Source organism: Cebus imitator, unplaced genomic scaffold (genome assembly GCF_001604975.1).
Source record: "Cebus imitator isolate Cc_AM_T3 unplaced genomic scaffold, Cebus_imitator-1.0 Scaffold123, whole genome shotgun sequence".
Classification (NCBI taxonomy): domain Eukaryota; kingdom Metazoa; phylum Chordata; class Mammalia; order Primates; family Cebidae; genus Cebus; species Cebus imitator.
The window spans coordinates 1991305-2001063 of NW_016107438.1; the positions used below are offsets into that span (position 1 = coordinate 1991305).

Genomic DNA, 9759 nt, shown 5'->3' on the forward strand with positions numbered 1-9759 from the left:
AGGAGAAAATATTGAAATCGTCTCTGCCTACAAAATACCAGAGCTTCTTAGGGAATCTGAGCCCACTTTGCTAAAAAGTGACATGAAGAATCAGCACCTGATATCAGAAGTATTCTCCAAGGTTCAACTGATGGGGAAGCTCTCCTTGTTCCCAGCTCACTACAACTCCAAGCAGAGAGCCGGTGTATACAGGGATGTCCTGGAGCTTGGGGGTGGGAAAGAAACCAACAGAACCAGCGCCAATCTTTGAGGAGCTCCCAGTCTTGAGGGGGAAGAATAAAGTTCCTGTCCTCAGGGAGACCCCCATCTGATGGCAGAGACGTGGTCCGTACTACTAGGGACTCTCTGGTATGATTGGATAAAAAAGGGACCAAAACAGAATGCTATGTCTGGCCTTTTCTGCTAAGAGGTTCAGAGCCAAATTCAATGGTCAATGCAGGAAGCACTTTATTACACACTCTTAGTATAATAATCTCTTCCCTTTCTTTGTGTGGCTTCTGATTATTATTATTTAGTTTTAACAGTCCTATTGAACACAAGTTTTCATTGTAATCTGCTACATCATCCTCTCTTTTTTAAAGAGTAGAAACAGGCTGCGTGTGGTGGCTCACATCTGCAATTCCAGCACTTTGGGAAACCAAGGTGGGTGAATAGCTTGAGGCCAGGAGTTCAAAACCAGCCTGCTCAACATGGCGAAACCCTGTATCTACTAAAAATACAAAAACTGGCCAGGCGTGGAGGTGCATGCCTCTAGTCCTAGCTACTCAAGAGGCTGAGGCACGAGAATTGCTTGAACCCAGGAGGTGGAGGTTGCAGTGAGCCGAGATCGTGCCACTGCACTCGCCTAGGAGACAGAGTGAGACTCTGCTTCAAAAAATAAATAAACAGTAGGAACATAAATAGCAATACATAAGTAACTATTTTTACTTAAAATTCCAGTACCAGAAAGTCATGAACCATATGCTGAGGATAGTGGGAGTGGGTTGGAGCTCCTTAAGGATCAGACAGTTTTGCTCCAATGACAGCCCACAGGTCAGGGCTGGCTGTAACAGGCTCCTCCGCCCAGGCCTAGATCTACATGTAAGACAAGTACTTATAGCCAGGCACAGTGGCTCACACCCACAATCCTAGCACTTTGGGAGGCCAAGGCAGGCGTATCACGAGGTCAGGAGTTCCAGACCAGCCTGACCAACATGGTGAAACCCCATCTCTACTAAAAATACAAAAATTCGCTGGGCGTGCTGGGAGGTGCCTGTAATCACAGCTACTTGGGAGGCTGAGGCAAGAGAATTGCTTGAACCTGGGGGCAGAGGTTGCAGTGAGCTGAGATCGAACCACTGCACTCCAGCCTGGGCAACAAAGCAAGATTCCATCTCAAATAGTAAAAGAAGACAAGTACTTATTACTCATATTTAAAAGACTTGTTCAAAAGACAAATTCCCAGGGCCCCTTAACCAGCCCGCTTATGCCTGAATTCCCAGGGGGTTGGACCTGAGAAACTACAGGCTTAAACAAGAGCCCTCACATGATTGCCATCATCAGGGAAATGGGCAAACATTAGGCCCAGCTCTTCTCTGAGCATGATGAGAGGACTATCAGAATCAACTATAGGAACTTCATAAAATGCAGATTCCTGAACTCTCCACCCAGGACCCACTGAATCAGAATTTCTGGGAGGAGGCCCTCGAATATGCATTTTTTACAGGCACTCAAGGTGCCATCTATGGGTTGGATATTTCCTTGCAGACCCTCCTGCAGTGTGATCTACTGGTCACAAAGGGCCAGGTGAGAGCATCTGCTCACAGTAAGCTTTGGGTGGCAGGGTGGAGGGAGGTGATTCAAATCTCTAGCCTTCTTTAGGCAGCCAAGCAGCACAGATCCCTTAATTCTACAGCTCTATGCTGTAGAGTTCTCCCAAGTTTTTACATATGACCTTCCCTCAGAAGCACTGAAGTTCAGACAGAGGGCATCTTACCACCTCCTGGGCCTTTTGCATGGTAAAACCAAAGCTTCTCAAAGGAAGAAGTTTAGGTTCCATATCCCAGTCTCCACAGTCCCGTTGCTCTGTCCCCTCAGCACACTGCATCACCGGGCCAGCCTTTGGAGCAAGTGATCTAAGCCTAGACCAGGCTGCGCAGCTTGAAGGGTGTGAAAATCATGGCTGACCTGGTTCTACTTCTGGGAGCTGCATATATGACTGTCTCAATTTTAGCCTTAAGTGGAAGACAAGGCAAAGTGCCTAGTGGGGGCAGATCAGTTCTATCAGAAATATATTAATACATAGCAAGGGGTCACTTTTTTTTTTTTTAAGACAGGGTGTTGCTCTGTTACCCAGGCTGGAGTGCAGTGGTGCAATCTTGGCTCACTGCAACCTTGATGTTTGGGCTTAATCAATCCTCCTACCTTGGCCTCCCAAGTAGCTGAGACCACAGTTGTGCTCCACCACACCCAGCTAATTTTTTAATTTTTTGTAGACACAGGGTCTTGCTCTGTTGCCCAGGCTGGTCTTGAAGCCCTTGCATCAAGTAATCCTCTCGCCTCAGCCTCTCAAGTAGCTGGGACCACAGATGTGTGCCACCACCCAGCTAATTTTAAAATTTGTTATAGAGATGGGGGTCTCCCTTATGTTGCCCAGGCTGGTCTCAAACTCCTGGGCTCAGGGATCCTCCTGCTTTGGCCTCCCAAAGTGCTGGGATTATAGGCATGAGCCACTACATCCATTTAGGATCACATTTTGATTGAGGTAAGTCTTCATTGTTTACTTACCTGTATGTCTTTATCAATCCATTCATCCTCCTACCTATCCAACATTCCAGAAAAATATAGAGCACCTGCCAACACACCAAACACGTTGAGAGAATATGAGTAGGCCTACCTAGCTTCTCTCACATCCTTTTTGACGAGAGATCAGACAATGGCCAAATGCTTCTTGATCCTGTATACACGAGCCCTTCATAGCACTTGTGTGGCTTCTGCCAGGCCTCGGATCCAGTCGGGCTGGAGTGGCGATCACCAGCAGGTCCCTCAGAGTAACGTTATAGCTCTGAGGACTCTGCAGAAGGAGGGAGGGCGCATCCAGCTGCCTCTTCTCGCCAGAGCTGTCACGGCAGGAGTAGCACTCCCCAGGCAGGGAGGGGTTTTCTGGAAAGGCAAAGTCATGGGCATCAGTGATTTGTGCTGTTGGATTCAGCGCAAATTCCTGGTGAAGGCCACCTCCCAGCAGGGTCCCATGGTCTATAACTGGCTGAAGCTCTTTGAGCCAAAATCAGCCATCACTCCTTTCCTCCAAATAGTTTTTCTTCCCCATTTTTTCATACTTAAAAATCAGTAACTGGTGCAGCCTCAGCTGAATGAGCCTCATGTGAATGAGAACCAGAAAATGTTGAAGAAGGGACTTGGACAGCATTCTGTTTTTATCTTTTTTGTCTTCCCAATCAGACTAGAGACTTCTTAATGTCATTGACTGTGTCTCTACCATCAGACTGGGGTTTCCCTGAGGACAGTGGCTGTCCCCCACCAAAAGACTGGGAGCTCCCCAAAGATTAGGACTAGTTCTATTGATCCCTCTCCCCCTTAAGCTCCTGGCATATCCCTGTCCACACCGGTACTCACGTGACAAGTTAGTCATCCCCAGCTTGGGGTTGTAGTGAACTGGGAAGAAGGACAGATTCCCCCTCACTTGAAGCTTGGTGAGTAGCTCGGACATCAAATGCGGCTTCTTCATGTCACTCTTTAGCAAAGTCCAGCTTATGTTCGGACTCCCCAAGAAGCTCTGGGATTTTGTAGGCAGAAAAGGTTTTAACATTTTCTCCTGGATGAACTGTGGAGGGGTCTGCTGCTTCTTGCATTTAAAGGATACCACCCTGTCCGTCTCTGGGCCACTGTATTCAGAGCTGGCGGTCACGGCCAGGGTTGGTGGAGACTCTGGGGAGATTGAGACTTTGGTGGTGGATTCTGGGCTAGTTTCTACTGAGGTTAAGTGCTGGAAGAAAAGACAGTTCAAAATGAGACTGTGGAAAGCAAAGGGTTCCTTCCTATGCTTTTTTTTTTTTTTTTTTTTTTTTTTTTTGAGACAAGGTCTTGCTACGCTACACAGGCTGGTGTCAAACTGGGCTCAAGTGATCCTCCTGCCTCAGCCTCCTGAGTAGCTGTGACTGCAAATATATGAGTGCCACCATGCTCAGCTCCCATGCTATTCTTGATTAAAATAAACAGATTAAGAGCTGGGTTCAGCAGCAAGAAAGATTAGGTTAAAATAGTTTCCTCACCATGAATTGGTTAAACACTAAGGCAAGAAGATGGTAGACGACTCTACAGCCTCCTCTAAAAGTCTCTGAACATGAGAGAGATTGTAAACAATAAAGATTGGCAATCAGAACAATAGGTATTATTGTTATTTTTATTATTTGAGACAGGGTCTCATCCTGTCACCCTGGCTGGAGCGCAGTGGTGCAATCTCTACCTCCTGGACTCAAGCAATCCTCCCACCTCAGTCTCCCAAGTAGCTGGGACTACAGGCATTCGCCACCACATCCAGCTAATTTTTGTATCTTTTGTAGAGATGGGGTTTTGCCATATTGCCCAGGTTGGTCTCAAACTCCTGGGTTCAAGTGATCTGCCCACCTCAGCCTCCCAAAGTGCTGGGATTACAGGCGTAAGCCACCACTCCTGGCCTAGGTATTATTTTACAGCCATCAGACTGGCAAAAATTAGAAAGCTAGATAAAGCCTGTCCTGTTCCTGTGCAGAGGAACAGGAACCCATGGCTGCTGACAATCTAGGCTGCTATAGCCATTCTGAACCATCTAGAAATGCTCGGCAAAGTAAAATTACAAACACTCTGTGGCTTAGCAATTCTTCTGCTAGGTATACATACTTCACATGTTATTAGACAGCTCTTGAAAAATACATACACTGTGGCCGGTCATGGTGGCTCATATCTGTAATCCCAGCACTTTGGGAGGCTCAGGCGGGTAGATCACTTGACCTTAGGAGTTTGAGACCAGCCTGGGAAACATGGTGAAACCCTGTCTCAACCAAAAATTAGCTAGGCATGGTGGTGTGCACCTGTGGTCCCAGCTACTTGGGAGGCTGAGGTGAGAGAATCACTTGAGCCTGGGAGATGGAGGTTACAGTGAACCAAGATGGTGCCACTGCACTCCAACCTGAGTGACAGAGTGAGACTCTGTCTGAAAAAAGAAAAAAAAATACACCAGTCTTCACAGCAGCATTATTCACAATATCTAAAAAGTAGAAACACTAAATGTTCACCAACAGATGAATGGATAAACAAAATGGTATAAACAACATATATATATGGTATAAACAATATATATGTGTGTATATGTATATATGTATATATACATATAGATGGTGTGTATATATACACATATGTATACATTATATATATGGTGTGTATATATACATATATAATGTGTATGTATATACATGGTGTATATATATATATGTATACATATATGGTGTGTATATATACATAATATGAATAATATTCCATGGTGTGTATATGTGTTATATATATACATATACACGCCATGGAATATTATTCAGTCTTCAAAAGGAAGGAGATTCTGACACATGCTGTAACATGAATGAACCTTGAAAACATTATGCTAAGTGAAATAAGCAAGACACAAAAGTAAAAATATTATATGATTCCACTTATATGAGGTACCTAGAGTAGTCAAATTAATAGAGGCAGAAAGTAGAATAGGGGTTTGCAGGGGCTGAGGGGAGGGGAGAATGAAGAGTTATGTTTAGTGGGCACAGATTTTCTGTTTAGGGTGATAGAAAAGTTCTGGAAACGGATCGTGGCTATAGCTGCATAAATGTGCATCTGTCCTAATGACAGTGAAATGTACACTTGAAAATAATTAAAATGGTAAGTTTTACATTATGTCTATTTTATGATAATAAAAAACATATAGAGGGATGTTCACTGCTGCATTATTTATAGTGGGGGAGAAGCAAAGGCAACCCGTATGTCCCTACCTTGGAGAACTGATAAGGTGAAATGGGTAGTTGAAACCTAGTCCTGAGGCCAGGCGAGGTGGTTCACGCCTGTAATCCCAGGACTTTGGGAGGCTGAGGCGGGTGGATCCCTGAGGTCAGAAGTTCGAGACCAGCCTGGCCAACATCGTGAAACCCCATCTCTACTAAAAACACAAAAATTAGCCAGGCATAGTGGCAGACGCCTGTAATGCCAGCTACTTGGGAGGCTGAGGCAGGAGAATCACTTGAACCTGGGAGGCAGAGGTTGCAGTGACTTGAAATCGCACTATTGCACTCCACCCTGGACAACAAGAATAAAACTCTGTCTAAAGAACCAAAAAAACAAACAAACAAAAAACCCCTAATCTTAGAAAAAAAGAAAAAAAGAAGAAGAAGAAACTGCACTTGATGAGATGTGTAGCACTGCAGCTTTTTGTCCAAGGACACCCACAATCCACAAGGCATGGGCAGCAGAAAGCCACAGCCTTACTGGCTAGAGGTAAAGTTTGAAGCAGTCAGAGAAGCCAGAGAGACAGAGCATAAATTGTGAAAGTGTGAAATCCTTTCATGTGCAGTTTGGCATGACAAATAAACTATACATGCAGAGGGGTATGGAACAGGGAGGAAAGGATTTCAGGGGACCCAATAAAAAATAGCACTGGAGGCCGGGCGCGGTGGCTCACGCCTGTAATCCCAGTACTTTGGGAGGCCGAGGCGGGTGGATCACAAGGTCAAGAGATCGAGACCATCCTGGTCAACATGGTGAAACCCCGTCTCTACTAAAAATACAAAAAATCAGCTGGGCATGGTGGCACATGCCTGTAATCCCAGCTACTCAGGAGGCTGAGGCAGGAGAACTGCCTGAACCCAGGAGGCGGAGGTTGCGGTGAGCCGAGATCGCGCCATTGCATTCCAGCCTGGGTAACAAGAGTGAAACTCCGTCTCAAAAAAAAAAACAAAAACAAAAAAATAGCACTGGAAGCTGAAATAATAATGTTTCAATGCCTGCTCACCACAGTAAATTTAGAATTTGAAGTTAATGGATTGCTCAAATAAAAGTCACTCTTTAGGCTGGGCAAGGTTGTTCACGCCTATAATCCCAACTATCTCAGAGGTAGAAGTGAAAGGATCCCTTGAGGCCAGGAGTTTGAGACCAGCCTAAGCAACACAGCAAGAGCTTCATCTCTCAAATAATTGTTTAAAAATTAGCTGGCTGGGTGCAGTGGTTCACACCTGTAATCCCAGCACTTCGGGAGGCCGAGGCAGGTGGATCACCTTAGGTCAGGAGTTCGAGACCAGCTTGACCAACATGGTGAAACCATGTCTCTACTAAAAAAATACAAAAATTAGCCAGGTGTGGTGGTGCATGCCTGTAATCCCAGCTACTCAGGAGGCTGAAGCAGGAGAAGCACTTGAACTCGAGAAGTGGAAGTTGCCGTAGCTGAGATTGCGCCACTGCACTCCAGCCTGGGCAACAAAGTGAGACTCCATCTCAAAACAAAACAAAACAAAACACCCCACCAGATATGCAAAATAATAATAATAATCATCATCATCATCATCCACACTCAAGAGAACAAAAAGGAGTTAATACTCTAAGACCAGCTGCGCGCAGTGACTCACACCTATAATCCCAGCACTTTGAGAGGCCAAGGCAGGTGAATTACTTGAGGCCAGGAGTTCCAGACCAGCCTGCAACATAGCAAGACCCCAGTACTTACAAAATTAAAATAATAAATAAATAAATATAAAGAAATAAAATACTTGAGATGACCCAAATGTTGCTTTATTAGCAGACAAGGACTTTAGCAAGCATTATAAATATGGCCAAATAATTTAAAAAATATATGCATGCAAAATTCAAAAGTTGGAAATCTAAGCAGAAAAACAGCAACTATAAAAAAGAACACCAGCCTGTGCAACATGGTGAAGCCTCATCTCTACAAAAACTACAAAGATTAGCCAAGCATGGTGTCAGGCACAGGTGTCCCAGCTACTTGGGAGGCTGAAGCAAGAGGATTGCCTGAGCCCAGAAGGTTGAGGCTGCAGTAAGCCGTAACTGTGCCACCGCACTCCAGCCTGGGTGATACAGTGAGACACTGCCTCAAAAAAATAAATAAAAAGAACGGAGTAGCATTTCCATAGGGCTTAAAGGTATAATAATTGAAATAAAAAGTTCACTGGATGGGTTTAATGGCAGACAAAAGAGTCAGCAAGTTTGAATATAGAGCAATAAAAATTATTCAATCTGAAAACAAAAGAGAAACAAGATTAAAGAAAAATAAGTAGAATCTAAGAAGTCTCTGAGACAATATTCTGTGACTTAACATATATGTTATTGAAGGTCCAGAAGATAAGAGAAACGAAATAAGGCAGCAAAAGATTTTGAATAATGGCAATAAATTTCTCAAACTTAGGCCGGGCGTAGTGGCTCACGCCTATAATCCCAGCACTTTGGGAGGCCGAGGCGGGTGGATCACGAGGTCAAGAGACCGAGACCATCCTGGTCAATATGGTGAAACCCTGTCTCTACTAAAAATGCAAAAATTAGTTGGGCGTGGTGGCATGTGCCTGTGGTCCCAGCTACTCAGGAGGCTGAGGCAGGAGAATTGCTTGAACCCAGGAGGCGGAGGTTGCGGTGAGCCGAGATAGCGCCATTGTACTCCAGCCTGGGTAACAAGAGCAAAACTCTGTCTCAAAAAACCAAAAACAAACAAACAAATTTCTCAAATTTGGTGAAAGCCATCAACATCAAAAGTGGGTGAAGTATATGAACAGACACTTTTCAAAAAAGGACATATATGAAGCCAACAAACATATGAAAAAATGCTCATCATCACTGGTCATTAGAGAAATGCAAATCAAAACCACACTGAGATATCATCTTACGCCAGTTAGAATGGCAATCATTAAAAAATCAGGAGACAACAGATGCTGGAGAGGATGTGGAGAAATAGGAACACTCTTACACAGTTGGTGGGAGTGTAAATTAATTCAACCATTGTGGAAGACCGTGTGGCGATTTCTCAAGGATCTAGAAATAGAAATTCCATTTGACCCAGCCATCCCACTACTGGGTATATACCCAAAGAACTATAAAATCTCTCTACTATAAAGACACAGGCACACGTATGTTCATTGCAGCCCTGTGTACAATAGCAAAGACCTGGAACCAACCCAAATGCCCATCCATGATAGACTGGACAAAGAAAATGTGGTACATATATACCATGGAATACTATGCAGCCATAAAAAACAATGAGTTTGTGTCCTTTGTAGGGACTTGGATGAATCTGGAAACCATCATTCTCAGCAAACTGACCCAAGAACAGAAAGCCAAGTACCACATGTTCTCACTCATAGGTGGGTGTTCAACAACAAGAACACGTGGACTCAGGGAGAGGAGCATCACACACAGGGGACAGTTGGTGGGGGTAGGGGAGAGATAATGGGGGGTGAAGGGGGGTGGAGAGGCAGGGGAGGGTGGGAAGGGATAACATGGGGAGAAATGCCAGATATAGTATGCACCTAAAGTAAAATAAATAAATAAATAAAGCAATAGAGGAATTGAGACTAACAAATACCCAATTTTTAATTAACCCAAAAGCAGGCAGAAAAGGGAGAATGTAGGATAAAAAGCAAAAGCAGAAGGGATGAATAGAAAACAATTAGCATTACAGCTCGAAACCCAATAAATTGTATTAATAGTACTATTAAATGGAAATTAGGCCAGGTGCAGTGGCTCACACTT

At 44.3% G+C, this 9759-nt stretch overlaps 1 protein-coding gene across 1 annotated transcript in view; it reads right to left on the minus strand.

Moving 5' to 3' along the window:
- The window catches only part of TTLL6 (tubulin tyrosine ligase like 6), a 41358-nt gene that overhangs the window by 5261 nt on the left and 26338 nt on the right, over positions 1-9759 (minus strand). Inside the window, exons 12-13 of the mRNA XM_017540047.2 lie at positions 3613-3982; positions 2876-3141 (exon numbers count right to left, since the gene is read on the minus strand). Of these exons, the coding sequence (XP_017395536.1) occupies positions 2876-3141; positions 3613-3982 (636 nt within the window). The remainder of the gene's footprint in view (positions 1-2875; positions 3142-3612; positions 3983-9759) is intronic.